This window comes from Micropterus salmoides, unplaced genomic scaffold, assembly GCF_014851395.1.
Source record: "Micropterus salmoides isolate LMB-PRFRI ecotype aquatic unplaced genomic scaffold, ASM1485139v1 Ms_hic_scaffold_14, whole genome shotgun sequence".
Lineage (NCBI taxonomy): Eukaryota > Metazoa > Chordata > Actinopteri > Centrarchiformes > Centrarchidae > Micropterus > Micropterus salmoides.
In genome coordinates, this window is record NW_024040485.1 from 24,480,019 (window position 1) to 24,499,666 (window position 19,648).

At 38.7% G+C, this 19,648-nt stretch overlaps 3 protein-coding genes across 4 annotated transcripts; all 3 read left to right on the plus strand.

Annotated features, from left to right (window-relative positions):
- Positions 1 to 221: 221 nt before the first annotated feature.
- Positions 222 to 6,149, plus strand: LOC119902448 (caspase-8-like). Of its 2 annotated transcripts, none has more exons than XM_038718639.1 (6): positions 222 to 387; positions 1,144 to 1,498; positions 1,643 to 1,665; positions 4,554 to 4,659; positions 4,766 to 5,309; positions 5,505 to 6,149. In XM_038718639.1, exons 2-6 carry the CDS (start codon positions 1,156 to 1,158, stop codon positions 5,644 to 5,646), a joined length of 1,158 nt encoding a protein of 385 aa, XP_038574567.1. In that variant the 5' UTR covers positions 222 to 387; positions 1,144 to 1,155; the 3' UTR covers positions 5,647 to 6,149. The 2 variants fall into 2 exon arrangements, with proteins under 2 accessions (XP_038574567.1, XP_038574566.1); XM_038718638.1 differs by having other exon boundaries at positions 223 to 672.
- A 143-nt stretch (positions 6,150 to 6,292) lies between these two features.
- Positions 6,293 to 9,867, plus strand: LOC119902451 (ciliogenesis associated TTC17 interacting protein). Its single transcript, XM_038718644.1, has 9 exons — positions 6,293 to 6,676; positions 7,587 to 7,772; positions 7,882 to 7,937; positions 8,076 to 8,162; positions 8,265 to 8,432; positions 8,514 to 8,638; positions 9,155 to 9,231; positions 9,328 to 9,395; positions 9,542 to 9,867. Exons 1-9 carry the CDS (start codon positions 6,556 to 6,558, stop codon positions 9,722 to 9,724), a joined length of 1,071 nt encoding a protein of 356 aa, XP_038574572.1. The 5' UTR covers positions 6,293 to 6,555; the 3' UTR covers positions 9,725 to 9,867.
- Positions 9,868 to 13,364: 3,497 nt separating this feature from the next.
- On the plus strand, positions 13,365 to 19,290 carry LOC119902447 (caspase-8-like). Its single transcript, XM_038718637.1, has 9 exons — positions 13,365 to 14,096; positions 14,432 to 14,607; positions 14,756 to 14,861; positions 15,795 to 15,924; positions 16,012 to 16,055; positions 16,260 to 16,371; positions 16,560 to 16,687; positions 17,471 to 17,856; positions 18,150 to 19,290. The coding sequence occupies exons 1-9, from the start codon at positions 13,983 to 13,985 to the stop codon at positions 18,274 to 18,276; spliced, it is 1,323 nt and encodes a 440-aa protein (XP_038574565.1). The 5' UTR covers positions 13,365 to 13,982; the 3' UTR covers positions 18,277 to 19,290.
- Positions 19,291 to 19,648: the final 358 nt, after the last annotated feature.

Sequence of the window (19,648 nt, forward strand, 5' to 3'; positions counted from 1 at the left end):
GTCGATATATCACTTTTTTTTTTTTGATGATTGGCTACTGTCGATACGTTAACTGTATTTCTAGGTACCAAACCATTTAACGTGTGTGCTCACTTTTGTAAAATCGATTTCACTTCCGATAAAGCGCAATCAGCTTCTTCGCTTCACTGTAGAATAGCCTCATTGATGCCCCCTGTAGCCGTTGTTTGTAAAACCCCGTCTGTCGGTTTCCCGCATATTTTCCTCATAGGTTTTTTAAACAGTCTGTTATTTTCTATATATGGTGTTCCCTCATCCACCACAATGGAAGGCAATAAGTAGTTCAGACCAGGGTGGATACTGCTTTTATCTACTAACTTAACTACTCAACAACCGGCAGGAAATATAATACATCTCGTCGACTAGGTGGTGAGCACATCCAACACTTCTATTGTTTGCCACCAACGTTACATCCAACTCGACCCTAACTTAATGAATTGCCTGCACACGGGATGATGAAATCTGAACCTTTAAATATGAAACTGAGAAAAATATAGCCAGAGATGGGAGTTTCGCTCAGGTATGAACCAACGTCTATCAGAGCCGCCTGAGACTTCCGAGTTTGGAAACGAAACCAGGCTGCCAGACTTGTTACGCGCTCAAATCAGGACATTTTAAGTTACAGTCGTCGTTTGGAGGGAAGATTTCCTGACAGTAAGTTAACAAAGCTTCGTGTAACCATTCCCACTGTATTAAGCTATACTACAGTTTACATGTACAGTAGTTCGCTTTCTTAAATTTGCATGCAGTCATCGTAGAAAAGGGTTTAAAACTTAAGTTATCTCAGTTATATTCTGACAGTGTAACGCCAGTCTGTACGACCAAAGTAGAAAATAACACAAGTTAACTTTGGCATCTGCGATATGTTTTTGTAATCTCAAAGTACCTAAAAGTAGCCTATAAGATAATTAATCATTGCCTACTGTAACGTTAGGCTACTACACCAAATAGTTGCTCTTTAGTGGTAAAACAATGCTTCCTCAGTATGTTACAACAATCTTTGCGCTTTCACAGTTTGACTGTACAAACCAAGTGTTGCCTGCTTTTCTATGAGCAAAGGGAAAACGCGTTCGTCCAGTTCTTCTCTTCTTCTAATCCTCTAATTATATTTTTCTTTTTCTCTAGGTCTGATTCAGCATGTCAGCCATAGACACGGTGAGACGTAATAAAACAGTCATTCAGGAGATTTTGTGCGGAGACCGCAGGCTAATCCTCAACAAAGTTCGTGAAAGAAGCCTGATAACAAAACGTGAGTACAACAACCTTAAAAGTATCAACAAAGAAGATGAAGAGGGGCACGTCGTTGAGCTTGTGGATAAGATAATGAATAAAGGAGAGGACACGTGCCAAGGCTTCCTGGACCTCCTTCAAACTGATGAGGACATTAAATCAACTTACCCAGAGCTGAAGAAAATACATTTGAAGGCCCCCTGCCTTTTATCAAAACCTATCCAAGCTTGTTCAAGTGAAATCAACATAGGTAGGCCTATGTTAATATAATTTTGGTACAGAAATTACTGTCTAATGATCCTCATATGTCCACCTATTGTGTGTTTCTTATGGCTTCATCAAAAAATTACAATACGCTTGGAGGTGTAATGCTGTTTCACTCTGATTTCCTCAGATGAGAGCCAGAGAGGAAAGGAGGTGAGTTTTTTTTTACCTGATATTGAAATAGCAACACATATGTGAAGATGCTTGAGTCAGTGTTTTTAGTTAGGCTATGTTAAAGAGACACAACAAGGGGTTTAAATAGGCTACTTTTCCCTCACAGATAATTACTATGCATATTTCACCTCAAAGCCTTTGGATACATGCTTATTAGCAGTGTTAATAAGTTACTAGTTACTTATTACTCCTTAAAAAAATAATAATAGGCCTATTACTTATGAGCCTACTGGGTGATAAAAGTAACCACTTACTACTATATTACTTTCACTACTACCCCTCCCCTGCTCCCAAACAAACTAGTCTCTCTCGACTTTTTAACTATCATATTCATAACAGCTGCAAGGAGTAGTACTACGGTTTTTACAAAACATATATCGTTTGTTAACCACAGGCTGAAATAAAAATAAAAAAAGTAAATCCCAGCTTCTGCACAAATGTTTTTCAATCTGCGTTCTTGTCTGAACTTGCGTTCTTGTGAAACAGTCGCTGCCCAATTCTGTTTTTTTTTTTCAAATGCTTTTATTAAACAACATTGTGAACATAACACACAAGCGCAGACAATATCAGGGGAAAGGCTGACAGAAAAAAAAAATATATATATAATATAAAAGGATCACAAATCAGCACTGAAAAATTTTAAACAGGGTAAATCGATGCAAGGTCTTGAGAGCTTTCCTGTTTTTAGAGTATAGGATTGTCGTAATGTAATGTTTGACTTCGTTTTCAAAAATGGCAAAGGAAGGCTTAGAATTATGGATTTGTGATTTTGCAAGCAATAACATCAAATTGATGATATGGAAATGATTTGCCTTGGTAGAAGGGTATGTTAAAAAAGCCAGACAATACATTGTCATAGGAAAGTGAGAATAGAGTCAATATATTGGGAGATAAATGTACAGATATAATGCCAAAAAGTGCAAGAGTGTCCAAGTCTAAAATAAATGATACAGGTCTTCTTGAGCCATATGACAAAATGAGCAGTCCACATCAATGTCCTTCTTATATCTTCGTAGAAATACCTTGTAGTGATAACTACACTTAGATATTTGGAAGGTAAGATCCAAATTATTTTCTGAGGAAGTTGAGCACGAGATGAGGGAAACTCTGGGTTTTCGGTTTCAGAGAGTGAGATCAGATAAACTCTAGGTCTGTAACCCTGGCAACTTATGCTGTGAACCTAACCTGCTCCGGAGGAGGTTTACATCAACAAACGCTGAGTTTCTCTCTGACTCTTTTTTTTACCCAAACATGATCTTGAACATGTCGCTTTTATGATCAATCTGTCATCGAGGTATGAACAGAGACAGAGTGTCTGTCACTTTACAGTCACAGGTCCATGAGTAGCCTAAACTACAGATTAGAATCTGGTCGATTAATATTTTCATCTTCAGTTATTGCCACCGGCATTTAGTCCTGTCAGGTTAGAGCTAAATAAACAGGCCTGTAGCTATTTCAAATGAATAACAGGCTGTGGGAGAATTCCAGCACTTTATGAATCATTAAGCCTATGAAAAGGGTCTATAAAGGGCTCAAAATGTCCGCGAGAGCCCTCGCGCACTTGACGGTTTGACAGTGGGACAGCCCTAAGCCCTCACGGACTTCCCAGGAACGCACCTCAAAGTCTATGAGTCTGTGAGGTGGGACATTGAGATTGGGCCTCAGAGTTGACTGAACTTATTCTGATCGGCCTTTCTGAAATGGAAAACCCAGAGTTTGACAGCTCAGAGTTAGTCAACCCAGAGTTCAGGTTTACACTCAGAGTTTGTTGAACCTGCTTTCTGAAACAGGGCCCAGGAGTAAATACAGATTAACACCGGGCTGGGAACTAAGACATGGAACCAAAACACAGACTAAATAACAGGACTGACTGAGAACTAAATGAACAAAGCAGAACAGTGTGACAGGCATATTCTTTGGTGGTATAGGAATACCATACTTGTCTAGAAGTTTAGTATGACATTAATTCACAACTAGAATTGAGGAGCTGATTAACCAGATAAATTCAATGGACAAACCAGTTTTCCAAGAACAATGTGTTGATATATGTCTCTGTTGTTCCAGATGTAGTATCTGTGAGGGGTAAAGTTATTTTTTTATAAATTGAAGACCTGGAAAGGAGCCATTGTTTGTGAAAATATGATAGTTTTAAGAGGATTTTTTCAACATTGTTGCTGCAAAGTTAGAAGAACTTAAGACCTCCAAGCTTTTAAAACAGGTAATTGGGAATACAATTCCAGATTGAGGTTGGATTTCTTAAAAATTGTTTTATCCAGTTTATCTTAAAGGTATTGTTGAGGGTAGACTAATCAAGAAAGTTTAGGCCACACTTAGGAGTCCCTTAATACTGATTTTCTAACATTGCGTGTTCTACTTCTCCATACAAAATTATAAAGTAAGTTATCAATGACCGTATTTCTGTTCTACTTTAAAAGTCTGGATCTAGACAAGTGCAGTCAAATATCCAGATGTGTTCTCACTCCGCCCGTTTTACCGAGCATGCATTGGGTGGTGACTTGTGTGGACTTTGGAAAGCCATTGTTATGCATTCATGTCAAGGATGGTGCGTTCTAGTAACGCAGCATTACTTAGATTAGTAACTGTAAAAACATGACTGTTTTGGAGATAGTAATCAGTTACACTACTAGTCACTGGGAAAAGTAATATTATTATATTAACGCGTTACTGTCCAACACTGCTTATTAGCCTGTATTAACATATAGAATACAAATAGGAATCTAGCTTTTGTAAAATTGTAATACCTCATAAATGAGCAAAGAAAAGTGAAGTAACATGTTAAGTAAACGTCTTGGAGCATAAGTTTCTTAACTATGTGTTTGTGTCCAATGGTTTCCTTTTTTTTTTAGGACAATCAGTATCCGTTGAACAGCGAGCCTACCGGCCTCTGTGTGATCATAAACAATGAGAATTTCACACAAAGCACAACGAGAAGTGGAACCGACAAAGATACTCGTATGTTCCTGTACAGAGCAGACAGATGCACATGTTTACACTATTGTCCTGTTTGTTCATTTGAAGGTTAACTGTTTTTTTGTTTTTTTTATTAAATCACCTGTAGAAAGTTTGGCAGAGGTGTTCAGTTGGCTGGGGTTCAGAGTGCTGATGTGTAAAGACCTAACCAAGGACCAGATGGATCGGGCACTGAAATGCTTTGCTTCTGTGAGCAGCCTCTCACAGCTACAGGAGTTCAGTGTTAAGGAGTGGAACAGTATCGGATTCACTGATCTTCAGGCGGCTCCTAAGCATGGCGATGCCTTTATCTGCTGTATTCTGAGTCACGGAGAAAAGGGTGCAGTCTTGGGCTGTGATGGGCAGGCCCTCTCCATTAAACAAATAACCCAAACTTTCAAAGCGTCTGACCAGTCAACCCTCACCGGCAAGCCAAAAGTGTTCCTTATCCAGGCCTGCCAAGGAAGCCAGCGACAGGCTAGAGTGTTATTCGAAGATCTACAGGCTGATGGTTATTCACTGTCCATCCCTGAGGAAGCTGATGTTCTGGTTGCCATTGCCACTGTTGAAGACTGCGTATCATTTAGACACATAAAACATGGAAGCTGGTTTATCCAGTCTGTGTGTCAGCACCTAAAGGAGGGCTGTCCGAGGTAAATGCCAAACTTTAACTTTTAAAATGTAATATTTAGTTAGTGTTGTGACTTTAAACATCCAAAAATCAATAACACCCACAATGTTATGTAGATCTGATGATGAAAATTGTTATTATGCAGTGAATATTTTACACTTTATTTGATCATAATATAGGGATCATGATGTGTTTTGAACACTGTATATTGTTTTAGGGGTGAAGACATCACCACCATCCTCCACCGCGTGAATAATGAAGTAGCCCAGAAAGAGACAGCCATTGCACGTGGAATTGCAAAGCAGATGCCTGAAGTTAGGTTCACCCTGAGGAAGAACCTTGTGTTGTCACCACATTGAAAATGAAGCTTTTTTTAATCATTACACATCACACATCATTGTCTTTTATATCAATTTTATATCACATATTTTTGTCGCTGAGTAAACCTGTTTTTGTTGTGGGTCCAGATTAACATAAAGTTAAGGGAGTTTATGTTAAACTGTTATGTCCTTTACCTGAGCTTCTACAAACAAAAGCCCTAAATGCAAATACTGGTTACATTGACATAGCAAATTAGTTCCTAATATAAAAGGAATTTTTATTGCCTATGCATATGTATACTTAGGTTTGAACACTGTTCCTAAAGAAATATTTTTTGCCTTTAAGTAAGTTATTCCTCTTTTTATATTCAAACACAACCAGTAAAGCTTTAGTACATTTATGAAAAATGTAAAATAGATGCAAAAGAGATTGTAACCAAAAAGTGCATGCTAAAGAGAAAAACCATTTGAGGACTGTAGTTAAAAAGAGCCATCTGCCTATGAATGTGTGTTGCCCTTATTAATAAAGATCTGAAATGAAATTGTAGGCTATTTCTTTGCTTCCTTTAAAAAATAATATTGCTGTTATTTTGAACTTTCCCCTTTTTATTAATAACTAAAACAAGATTTTAAAACGGATTCAACCAACACACATTAGAGGTCAGAGTATAGATTAGAATAGATGTGTGTGTTTTTGAGGTGGCGATTCGGCTGCGTATGTACAACCGTCATTACGGTACCACAGCGTCGTTGCCATGAGAACTCGGATTTGCTCGTCCTTTCCGAAAAGAATCTGCACAGAAGAAGCACAACAAACGACTGCTTGCCAGAAAAATGAGAAAAACAACCCCCCTGTCACAATTGAAGTCTGTCTAATAAAGCTGTTCCAACCAGGTAGGGACTTGTTTTACCACCGACAGTCTCAGACATTAGATAAAGGCAGCGTTAATGATGGAAGCCCCGCTGGAAGACGAGACTCATGCCGGTGCCTTAGCGGGGATTGAAGGAAGCGACCACGGAGAGGTGTTGAAAGCCTCCGAAGAGGCTATAGCATTCATGTCCAGCATTGGTGAGTTGTCGGACTCTTTATAGAGGAGTCTAATGGTAACAAGAGACAGAAACTCCTACGCCTTAGAGGCACCACCTGGGTTTGGCATCTTGAGAAAATAGAAAGCTACGCTTTAGAAATAGGCGCAATTGTAACACATTTTCCTCCATATCTTACACACTTGAAATACACTAATCATCTTTTGATACAAACATAGATAAAAAATATATATATAGATGCACTAATTCATAATAAAATTTACATATTTTCACTATAGTAAGGACTAGACTATAATATTAAATTAAATGCAAGAAGTCTGAGTGTTACAATTGCCCCCTTGGTGGGAAAACAGTGTTTGGGAGCAACTGAAACACTGAAAAATAAGTCATGAACCCACTGGATCTCAAATAAAAGCCTCCCTCAAAGTATTTAATTTACTGCTATCTAATAATTCTATTTAAGAGGGTTTTTTGAATATGGTTCAAATTATTTTGATATTCAAGTTGTGAGGCATCTTCTGCTAAGGCTTCTGTTCTAACTTCATAAAATTGCTTCTTACAAGTGAACTAATCATTGTCTTTGGTTTTGCTGGGTTTTATACAATCAAACCACTTTAAATCCACTATACAGACAAAATGACAATCAAAGGAACCTTGCTTTTGCAGACATCTAATATTCACACTTTTTGTCAAACACATTATTTTATAGAAATAATGTGTGTTAATTGATGATTTATGTTTATACTAGACCAAATACATCTAATTTAATACACCCTTTTTAAAGTAGTAGTTCAACATTTGAATTGAGTGAAATATGTTCATTTTCTAACAGAAAAGTACGTCAGCACAGACAAACACACTGCTTTGGGCCATGTAGCTTGTCTCCTATTTGAACCTGTCCACTGTGGCTCATGTCCAAACTTTTCTCTCAGACCCTGCAGAGCTGCAGAAGTGTGTTTTTCCAGACTCTCTGGTGACTGTGTCAGAGGGCGGCCGAGAGCTGGGGAAGTTCAATGTGACAGTGGAGTTTGCCCGCAGAGTCCAGCAGCCCTGTCTGCTGCTTCATGCACAGAGCCAGGGAGCCATTGATGACTCCCCCTGCGGAACAACAGTGACAGGTGAGGGGAGGCTGGAGCTGCAAAGCCAGGTTGTTCTTCATTGTTTTGTCCATTTACAGATGTTTCAGTGTCTTCGTGTCCTTTGTCCTGCCTTCATTGTCCACTTAAGCCTATTTAACCACTGAGCTCGAGGTGTTGGAGGAAGATTACCATGAGTATGTCAAGGTGAGTCATCGCAACCTTCCTATACTGTCTCATATTTATCACACAAGTGAAAATGTTGTACACTTGCCTTCTTTCATTCTTGCTTTCTATTTTTATTTGGCATTCCCTGGCTTTAAACACAAACAAACCTGTTTTCAGCTTGAGGGCCACAGTTTGGACAAGAGGTGTCACATGGTGCAGCGTGATGGGCAGATGGTGATCGATAAAGTTACCACTGTAGGAGAGGTGAGAAAAGAAACAACCACACCACCTTGATGCTTGCTTGAACAGAAACCTGCTGTGGCGAAATTACTGTGAGGTGTAATCCTTTTGTGTGTGTGTGTGCAGGAGGTGACAAAGGAGAGCTTTTCGTATCCCATGTCTGTCCTCAGAGGGCTGGTAACAGAGGGAGCAAACGTGCTGCTGATGCGCCTGATTGTTCTTAGGAAAAAAATGCCAGAGCACATGACCTTCATCTCTTTCGACCAGGGATTACAAATCATACAAACCACTTTTGTAAGTCACTGTGACAGTGAGAACTCTTGCTCATTCTGTGTGTTACTTGTGAACTCTGATTATGTCTTTCTCTGTGGTCAGAGGGAGCTGGGTCTGATGCAGCTGGAGGTTGGGGATGAGACGGTCGAGGTATTTGGGGTGGAGAGGACTGTTCACTCTGTGGAGGACAGCCCAAGTACCTGGCAGTGCTACTTCCTGGCTGATGGGTAACTCAATGACTATACCTCTTAGGGTCCTTCACACTATACGCTATGGATGAAATAGGGTACCACTGTTGATTGCACACTACACTGTTATAATTATTTTAGTGTTGGCCGCATGTTTGGGCTGCATGATTAATAGTATTAAAAGTTTTGGTAAGTTTTAGTGTTGTTCAATACTTTGAAATCTGATTTTCATGTCACATCAAGAGATGGCCGCATGAAATTTAACAGCATGAGACCTGCCTTTTTTTTCTTTTAGAGTTTTTCCTTGTGTCCTTAGCGAGCTTTGACCGCATCAGGAAATGGTGAATAAGAGCAAGAGAAATAAACGATAAAGTTAATTTCATTTCTGTGCTTGTTTTTAGTTGTTTTTCATGTGGGTGTGCATGGTGTACCGTCTGGTCACAAGTGAAACACCCCGCATCCATGACAAGTGCATGAATTTATGACTGCTGCGGGGGAAAAAACGCTTAATAGACATGTTGAGCAATTTTGCTCTGTTCTGTTCTGTCTGATCAGGCACTTGGCCAGCAGAGTGCAGGTGGGATCACCTGTCAACATGAGGCTTCTTCAGCTGCCATCACAGCTACAAAAAGGTAAGGTTCACACATTACACATACACACAGGTTTCTCTAATGAAATACAGTCAGTTATGTTGTAAGTGTGTGTGTGTGTGTGTGTGTGTGTGTTAGGTTTTGAGAAGATCCCCCTGGTTTGGGAAGAAGACATGCAGATGCGATCTAAGTTCTTGGACAGAAAGGTGACCAAGACCGTTCTCATTATATGATATTAGATTCAGACTGACTGTACCTATAATACTGTTTCCTCCCATATATCACATCTTACCCTATAAATCCTTTGAACAGAACAGAATAGCAACATGTGTTTAATGTCTCGCTGGGGCAGGAGGAGCTGAAGGCGGACCACGCCTCGTACCTGAGACAGCATCCAGAGATCCGGGCCCTCATTTCCGACTTCCTGCAGTTCTTGCTGCTGAGGAAACCAGATGATGTCTTCCAATTTGCCAGAGACTACTTTCTCCCTTTTGCCTCCCGCCATCCTCCAGAACCCAGCCTGAAAGCCCCCTGACTCTGAAAGCACACCTGGGCACATTTATCATTTTAACTTGAGATGACATTTTTAAATTACATTTTTTACGCTCTAACTTTAAAACCTTAGCTGTATGATCTTGCTATAAAACTTTATCTGAATAAAGTGGTTTGTTTCAACCAGTGTTTGTAGTTTCATTTCTCTGTTAATCTTGTCTGAGCAATGAGATTTTAAGGTTTGTTTAATTCATTCAATAACTGAAAATGGAAATACACAAACAGAGGGTTAGGACACTCATAATGGTTCTTCACATACTACAGTGGAATGCAAGAAGTCTTATAGCTAATGGTCAAGAATTCAAAAAGTACATTCATGAATTAGATGTTGTTCCAGATGCAATATGTGTACAAGAAACTTGGTTACGAGACAGACTAGATTATGTGATACCAGGGTTTAGCTCTATAAGGTACGATAGACCTAACAACCAAACTGGTGGAGGGTGCATCACCTTTATCAAGGATGGGTTGGCCTACAGGGAATCCCCAAGCTCAGAAGATTCAGAATGTATTATAGTTGAAATCTATAGCCCAAGGAAAGAGGGAAACATTAAAATGATTAATTTCTATAACCCATGCAAAAACTTAGATTTCAATAAACTGAATGAAATGGCAGGGACTGTATACAGGAAAGAAATATGGTGTGGGGACTTCAATGCACACAACAGCTTATGGGGCAGCAATCACACAGATAATAATGGGGACATAATTGAAGAAATGATGGAAGAAAGATCACTGGTTTGCATTAATAATGGACAGGGAACACGAATGGATGTGAACAGGGGTAAAACATCATGTTTAGATATCACACTGGTATCAGATAATTTGGTAAAAGCATGTGAATGGTTTGTTATGAATGATTCTACCATAGGAAGTGACCATTTTCCAGTTCTCACTATTATTAACACAAATGTATGTTTCCTAGAAGGAAGTACAATTAACAGATGGTGCTTTGAGAAAGCAGACTGGGAAAAATTTAGGTTATGTTGTACGAAGTCAGCAAACCTTGTGACGTTAGAAGGTGATGTAGAGGAAGGCACAAAGCAAATTACAGAACACATTATAAATGCAGCACAAGTATTCCAAACAGAACAACAAAGGGCAGGAAGAAAGTGGTCCCCTGGTGGAATGAGGAGTGTAGCAGAGCTGTAAAAGAACGAAACAAAGCCTTTAAAACATTAAAGAAGAATTTATCACAAGAGAGTGTTTTGGATTTTCAAAGGAAAAGGGCAGTGGCACGTAGGACAATTAAGTTAACCAAAAAGAAAAGTTGGAGAGAGTTCTGTTCCACCATAGGTAGAGGTGTAGAGTTAGGGGATATATGGTCTATGTTTAAAAGAATGAGTGGGAAAAGGAAAGCGATTAAACTCCCAGCTTTGATAGATGGAGGAAAGACGGTGGTGTCAGACAAAGAAAAGACAGAGATGTTGGGTAGGGCTTTTGCGGCTGTGCATAGTGGTGATCACCTTATGGATATTCATAAGCAACAGAAAGACCTGGCACTCAGAGAAAATAAGGACGTGAAGCTGAAGAGGGAGGATGGTACACCAACAATCAATATAGCTCTGCTTAGCACGGGATATACAGCCCCAGGACAAGACCAGTTATGTTATGCGATGTTCCGACAGCTGCCAGTAGGATCAAATAAGCTAGTGTTAAGACTGTTCAATAAAATATGGAAGGATGGAATAATACCGAGAAGTTGGAAAAGGGCAGTTATACTACCGTTTAGCAAACCTGGTAAAGACCCAACCAATCCTGGTAATTATAGACCCATAGCTCTGACATCACACTTGTGCAAATGGATGGAGAGGATAATAGTTCGTAGGTTATCACATGTAATGGAACAGAGAGGACTACTGAGTAATATACAAAATGGATTTCGGAAAGGGCGCTCCACAGCAGATGCTCTCGTTAGAGTAAGTAATGAGGTAGAAAAGGCACTGAAAATGAAAGAGCTGATGATAATAGTGTATTTTGACATTGAGAAGGCATATGATACTATGTGGAGGGAAGGACTACTTATTAAACTAAATAGAATGGGGTTTGAAGGAAGGATTTATAACTGGATACTAGACTTTTTAACAGATAGGAAAATTAGAGTAAAGGTTGGATCAGAAATTTCTACAGAGTTTAAGGTAAATAATGGCATTCCTCAGGGGAGCGCAATTAGCCCTATATTATTCAACATTATGATTAATGATATATTTTCAGATTTAGATGGACACATCAAATCAGCGTTATATGCAGATGATGGGGCCATATGGATGAGAGGAAGAAATGAGACATATGTGTTAGAGAACATTAGGAAAGCAATAGGGAAAGTAGAGAAGTGGTCATTCAAGTGGGTATTTAAAATATCAACAAGCAAATCCTGTTATGTGGTGTTCACAAACAAGCGAAAGTGTCATGTAGAAAAGCTTTTTCTATATCAGCAGCCAATGGAAAAAGTAAATGAATTTAAGTATTTGGGATTGTGGTTTGATAGTAAGTACACATGGAAAACACACATAAAGCAATTGGAAACTAAATGCAAACAAGTTATTAATTTACTGAGAGCGGTGGCGGGATGTGACTGGGGTGCAGATAAACAGTCACTAATTGACATATATAGAGCATGCATGAGGTCATCAATAGATTAAGGTTGCATAGTATATGATGCAGCAGCAAAAACAACATTGGAAAAAAACTTGTATTTACAGCCTGTATTAACTTAACTCTTGCTACTATACATTGTTAAGTAAAGAGTAGCCTAATGTAAAAGTGAAGCTGTTGACTGAACAGAAAAAGCAAATGAACAGTAGGCTAAAAAAAGACGAAAGTAACAACAAAAGAAAGAAAACGAGGCTTAATAAGATACCACAGTAATACACATACACTGAACAAAATTATAAACGCAATACTTTTGTTTTTGCCCCCATTCATCATGAGCTGAACTCAAAGATCTAAGGTTGCGCACGAAAAGTCCAAAAAATCTCCTTTCCTAACGACTTTTCCTTGACCTCGATGGAAAACGTCATGAGGTCAAGGAACGATGTGAAGAAGAATTCATAAGGACTTAGGAAAAGAGGAAAAGAGGACCTGCGGGGCTCAGAGAATCCGACTGCTCTTTTCTAGGCTGACATGGCCTGCCGTGATGAAACTACAATGTTCTGAAGATGGACTACAAAAAGCGCATCTTTGACACTGCGCCCCCTGGTGTTGTAATGCAGACCATCTAAAGGTGGACAACACGGTGGAATATATTACTTAATAACCAAGATAGCAAAAAGGCAGATAGGGTACCACTAATGGACAGGGTTGTCACATTGAGAATGTTTGCACACATTGACATACAGCCATAGACTGTATATAAAAAGGGTGTACCCTATGCTAAAGGAGATATGAAAGGAAGCATTGAGGCACCTTTCCTCAGCTTTTAGAGAATTTGAACAGCTCTTATCATGGCTGCCACTAAAATACTTCCGGGTCACTTCACTCAGTTACGAACCTTCCTAAGCAAAAAAGACTTTCTCTATGTACACGAAAGGCCTATTTCTCTCAAATATTGTTCACAAATCTGTCAAAATCTGTGTTAGTAAGCACTTCTCCTTTGCTGAGATAATCCATCCACCTCACAGGTGTGGCATATCAAGATGCTGATCAGACAGCATGGGTATTGCACAAGGTTAGGCTGGCCACAGTCTACGATCTTTTTCTCATGATGAATCGGGCAAAAAAAGTGTTGCATTTATAATTTTGTTCATTTCAAATAAATGTTAAGAATGCCTTTTGAAAAAAAAAGGCCTTTCAAAAGCAATTTAAAAGAAAAAACTAGCCAAAGCCTTCTTTGGCAAGACATGAGGAGGTCAGATTTCTCACGTAAAATTTCCTCAAATCGTTCAAGGTGCATAATGCAGCCAAACATGAACAAAACACATTGTTGTCACACCCTGACAAACTGATTTTTTTCTTTATCAAGTGTGCAAACAATTGAACCCTCAGGTGTTACTCGGTTTTTGAAGAGCTACAACTAAAAATTGGTTTTAATGAAAACAAGTTATATGAATAGGCTATATGTGAGGCTACTCGAGCTAACTGTGTTTATTAAGCCAGTCACTCAAGCTCATAATGTTTCACTTTGTTGATTTTTCAATAAATGCTCATTTTTCCTTTTTACCATATTGTCTTTATTGTTTCTGCCTCACTGTGGAGAACAATTAGCTGAGTACATGGCCTGCGGTGGTGGGTTTGGGTCTTAGATGGATCCGCTGACGCTGAAACTGTTCCATATAGACGAGGGGCTGCGCTCCTCTGAGGTGGCAGCTCTCTGCTTCTTGTGTCGTGATGTTGTCAACAGGAAACGCCTGGAGGGGGTGAGTAGCACATACCTGTTTCTGTTGCCCTATGCACTTGTCTCAACCCCAACAGTAACTCTGGACAGTTTTTGTTTAGTTTTTCCTGGAAGTCACTGTGTTACGCTACAGATATCCAGATTGATAATATTCAACAAAATGAAAGTATCATATGGTAAAAATGTGTTTTTTCTCCTGATGTCAATATTTTTCAAAGCTCAACCCAAAGCGAAACAGAGCTTCATAGTCAAGACAAACTAAAGAAAACGAGTGACAAAATGTTATCACACTGTCTATGAAGGTTTGTCTTGGTCTTCTCAAAGGTCTGTTTGTGTCTCTCATGGTTGTTCTCACAGATCAGGAATGCACAGGGGCTGTTCTTCAGATTAAAAGAAAAATGTCTGCTGGACAACGAATTCTTCCTTTCTCAGCTGCTCTCCACTATCCATCGACCAGATCTCCTCCGCCTCCTGGAGACAGACAGCAGACAACCAGAGGAACCAGTCGCAAATCCTGTCCTGTCGGATTACAGGTAAAAGCAGAAAGAAATTGACAGTAACTGGAAGAGATAACAATACAGCAGGATTACAGTACAGTCCGTTTTATTCTCAAAATTGTACTCTATTTTCTGTCTGTCCCTATCTTCTTTCTCCTTTTCACTCCTCTACTCTTTGTTTCAGAGTGATGCTGTTCCAAATCTATGAAGGCATGACTCAGGCAAATTTTGAAAAGATGAAGATCCATTTGAGCAAGAAGCTGGGCACAAGACACGTTCAGACATGCACTGTGAGAACATACCCACCCTTAGTTATAAGAAATGATGACATGTACACTTGACTTTTGTGTAGAAAGTCTAATATACAATATTAGACACAAAACATATACTTAATAGTAAATACTTAAACTCTCTTTGTCTTTCTAAAGTTTTCGAATTACACCACTTACTGCTTACCTGCAACGTAAGGGAAATCTTTTGGGTTTTATTTATCCCCAAATGTTATGTATCTGCTTCATTATTGGAAAATCCAAACCTAGAAGGTTTTGCCAAGGCTCTGTTGAACAAACATGTCCAATTTAGGTTTGTAAATATACAATGTAATGCATTCACTAGGTTTTGTCAGGGTTTCTTTAAATTAAATTGCAAATAATTGAAGGATACTGTATTTGTGTTTCTGAAATGGGCACTGGGTTGTAGTTTGATTGTATCTATATTAATAGAAGGATGACTTCAGTTCCACAAAGTAGAACCACTCGATGATGTGGACTAGACAACCTCTGGTGGCTATTTTAGACATCCTCAGCCTTGATTAACAATGGCAGGTTGCATAGCTTGACTCGCATAAAACATTCCTATAACAAATTTAAGGCAGCTGCAGATAAGGGTTGTGGGATATCGACCAAAATGATATCTAAAGTCTGCCAGAGACCCCTTGTGCACTTGACAATTTAACAGTGAAAGCCCTAAGCCTTCATGGACTTCTTGTGAATGCACCTCAAAATCTGTGATAGATGGAGAAGGGGGACTGCTCCAGTCCAAGACATCAGTTTGTGAACTGAAGTATGTAACAAAGTTTCCAAAGGAATGCTCACCCAACTTTGGGCACATTTCACAGCCTATTGTTAACCCTTCCAGACCTGTATTACTGCAATAGAAGTGATTTCTAAATTTGTGATGCAGCTCCAGACACAGGCACAAACACATCTCCTCTGTCAATACAGACAGCACTGGATGTGTTTTCTGAAATGGAAAAGATTGACTTACTGTCAAATACAAATCTTCATGAGCTGCATACAGTACTGCAGGAGTTGGATGAAAATCTGGCATTGACTGTAGAGCGCTACGTGAAAGGTACGAGGCATGCTTACGTGCACAAGCACATACTGATTTAAATGTTGTATTGCTATGAAATTTATTAAATGATTGTGCTCTTTTCAGCTGCAACCCAGCCACATCCTTCTTGTGTCAACGTGGACTACCAGGTGTGTGTGTAAAGTTAATTGTATAATGAGCCAGTTTAATGAGCCCCCCCCCATACAATATGTATGATTTCCCATCACTACACATACAATGGATGTTAGTTTCAGCTGTCTTTTCCACACAAGCACACATGCCTCTCACTCATTCATTCATTCATTCATCAGAACATTAACTTTTGTCTTTGTGGGTGTGCTTCTGTCATTTAGACAGAGTACTACACCATGAACCATAACCCTCATGGTTTGTGTGTGGTCATCAACAATGAGGAATTCCAGGGAACACAGCTGAAAGATAGAAAAGGGACTCATGAGGATGAGAGTATGTATCCTTTGAACAGCCATGTGATCTATTTGTTTATCTACTGCTTATCCATTAGTTACCCAGCACCAGTGTGGGTTGTGGATGCTCAAAGTTAACACTTATCACATTCGTATAAAATGATGATAACCTTTTTTTTTTTTAATCTAGCAGAATGCTTCAATTTGTGTCTCTTTTATATGACACAGAGGCTCTACACAAAGTGTTCACCCACCTTGGCTTTAAAGTGATGGTACACAACAATTTGACTGCAGAAGCCATGCGACTTGTACTAAAAGAGCTTAGCAGAAGGAATTTTTTTGCTGATGATGCCTTGGTGAGTAGTGTCACTCGCCTTCAGAGCTGTAACATCAGCGTTACTTTATATTATTAAAATATACTTTCTCGTACTTTTCTCTTTAAAGGAACAGGCTGACGTTTAGGAAATATCCTGTTTTCTTTGTTGCAGAGAGTTAAATGAGAAGATAAATGTCTGTGTCTGTCAAGTAAAACCCCAATGGGTCATTTTTACACGTTTTTGTAAAGATTTAACAAACAACATATTAAGTTAAGTTTTAATTAGTGAGCTTTAGAGGTGTTGGTAAGATGATTTTGTTTTGTTTGGACAAAGCCAGGCTAGCTGTTTCCCTGTTTCTAGGCTAAGCTAACGAGCTGCTGGCGATAGTGTATATGCAAGTCTTAAAGAGCATTGAAATAAGTTTCCTTACAAAAAGTTAGAATGCATTTTAAAGGTTTTTAGCAGTGTCTCTAGCAATGTTCTGTCCCTTTTTTATTTATTTATTTTTTTGTTTCAGTCAGAACCATCAGACGTGCTGCAAACACTGTCACTATACTGCTACCTACAGAAGCTCCATTTTGTGTCGATTTTTGCAAAAACTTAATGGATTTATATTTTTAGTTGGTTAACCTATTTTATGCCTCTTATCCAGGTCACACTAATTTAATTATATCGTTAGGAATCATTGCTATATACTGCTGTGTGTGGCTGTGTGGTTTCCTTGCTTACCTCCAAGCATTCCACATGGACGCCCCTATATAATAGTAAAATGCACCTTTTTTTTACTCAACACAATTTTTAAAATGCTGCCTCTGATCTTAGGTGGTATGCGTGCTTTCCCATGGAGAAAAGGGATGTGTCTATGGGACAGATGAGAAGGAGGTGTCCTTGCAAGAGCTGACACAGCTCTTCATAAGTGAACGAGCTCCCACCTTGGCGGGGAAGCCCAAACTATTCTTCATCCAAGCGTGTCAGGGAAGCAGCTACCAGAGAGGATGCATGCCATGTCCCCCAATGCTGAGGCAGGAGGGAGGGGACAAAGAGGTGGAGGAAGACGCAGGTCCTGCGTACGGCAAGATGGTGACTTTGGGGGCTGACTTTGTGCTGGGCATGGCCACTGTCTCAGAGTGCAAGTCGTTTCGAAACACTTCCACAGGCTCCATCTACATCCAGGAGCTGTGCAAGCAGCTGATGAGGTCTGCACAAAGGTGAGATAGGGCCCTATGAAATCCGGTTAAATTTTTCTGAATTCTGTGTTTTACAATTCAGAGTGTGTAATCATGTATACATACACATTCTTTTTCAAGAGCAAAATTAACATAAATTGTTTCTTTTCCCAGACTAGGCAACAAGATTAAAATTCATTTTATAGGTCTGTTTTTGGTGTTTTGTATCTGCTGTGATGTTGTTTGTGATATGTCAGAGGGCATGATGTTGTATTAGTTTTATGATTTAAACAAGATTTAACATTTTTAATGTGTTTTCAATGTTTTCTGTGCAGCTCAGAGGATATGTTCATTGTCCTGACACATGTGAACATGGAGGTCAGCAAGGGACAATATTTAAAATACAAACAAATGCCAGAGATCATATACACCCTCACCAAGAAGCTCGTCCTCAGTGTGTGAGCTGACTGCTGGGACCAATGTGCAATGCTGAAAATATGCTATATTGTCTGTGTGTTTTAAATCTCTTTATGGCATAGCCTGTTTCGGGAGCTATTATTGTGTATCCACAAATATATAATAGTTTTTTTAAAAATTAACCAAACTATCCTAATGCTTAAACAAAAATGTATCACAAAGTTGGTATATAATGGTAGGGAACTTTGGAAATGTTTCACTTTGACATAAGAGAAATCATCTTATGATTATTCCTTATTTTTATTTCTACCCTTTAAGGAATCAAGTTAAAATTGCTTGACGTAAAATCACTGAATACATTTCTAATGTCACCTTATAAACGTATGTTGCTGTGTAGTTGCTAAAATGCATTGTTAATCACCATTATAATAATGCTATGTAATCATGATTTGTGAGAATATGCTTCAGGACTGCTAGTAGGAATGGGAATGTATTTTATCTTTTTGCTCTTTTCTTACTCTTTACTCAGGAAGTATTTCTAGACAGTTAATAACAGTGTTTTCCTTGAGCTTAATTTCTTATATGCATTGCTAAATGAATCAAAGTGTTGCTTGGTGATTTTTAAATGTACTGAAAATACTTTATGTACTGTTATTTGTAACAAAATATTTATAATGATAAAAGATGACCTTTGGTTTTAATACTTGGAGATGTGATAGACTTTCTTGTCATACTTTCTAACACATAGCAGTTTGCTGGAACCTGCATCCAAAGACCCTCAGGAAGTTAGCTTCCTGCCAGCAGACACCATAATGTGATATTTTTTTGCTTATAACAAATATTTGCTTTACATGACAAAGTGTATCAGTATATATAAAGTGTATTACTGGTAGGGCTGGGCAATGAAACATTAGGAATATTTTTTGCGATACAATTTTCCTTAACAATTTAACAAATGTGCAATGTTTTACGTAATTTTACTATTGAATATTTGTTGCAAAAATACTTTGTCATAATTGTCTTGATGATATGACCATAAAGAATAGTTTTAAACCACAATTAACCATATGGTTTCTTTGAACTTGTGCTTAGGAGCAAAAATTAGCCTTTAAACTTAAAAGAAATAACGACATGACATTTTTTTATTATGATAACAGTTTTGGCCATATCGCCCACTACTCTCACCCAATACTGGTACTGATTGGTTTATAATTATTTGGTTTAAGTCGTTTGATGTGACTAACCTTGCTGTAATGTTGAAGAAATGGTTTGATCCTAGTATGACAAAGTTTGATGATGATGTGAAAAAGTATTTTACCTTAAATGATTGAATTTGATTTTGATATATGACAAATTATCCAAGGAAGGTAAAAATCAACTGAAGAACTGATAAAGTGTCTTGGATGAGTGACGAAAC

Excerpts from the sequence above, each read along its gene's own strand:
- LOC119902448 (XM_038718639.1), top strand. The coding sequence starts at position 1,156 with ATGTCAGCCATAGACACGGTGAGACGTAATAAAACAGTCATTCAGGAG. Across the intron at positions 1,499-1,642 it reads TTCAAGTGAAATCAACATAG|ATGAGAGCCAGAGAGGAAAG; the intron begins GTAGGCCTATGT and ends TGATTTCCTCAG. Across the intron at positions 5,310-5,504 it reads CTAAAGGAGGGCTGTCCGAG|GGGTGAAGACATCACCACCA; the intron begins GTAAATGCCAAA and ends ATATTGTTTTAG.
- LOC119902451 (XM_038718644.1), top strand. The coding sequence starts at position 6,556 with ATGATGGAAGCCCCGCTGGAAGACGAGACTCATGCCGGTGCCTTAGCG. Across the intron at positions 6,677-7,586 it reads AGCATTCATGTCCAGCATTG|ACCCTGCAGAGCTGCAGAAG; the intron begins GTGAGTTGTCGG and ends CTTTTCTCTCAG. Across the intron at positions 8,163-8,264 it reads AAGTTACCACTGTAGGAGAG|GAGGTGACAAAGGAGAGCTT; the intron begins GTGAGAAAAGAA and ends GTGTGTGTGCAG.
- LOC119902447 (XM_038718637.1), top strand. The coding sequence starts at position 13,983 with ATGGATCCGCTGACGCTGAAACTGTTCCATATAGACGAGGGGCTGCGC. Across the intron at positions 15,925-16,011 it reads TGTAGAGCGCTACGTGAAAG|CTGCAACCCAGCCACATCCT; the intron begins GTACGAGGCATG and ends TGCTCTTTTCAG. Across the intron at positions 16,056-16,259 it reads GTGTCAACGTGGACTACCAG|ACAGAGTACTACACCATGAA; the intron begins GTGTGTGTGTAA and ends TCTGTCATTTAG.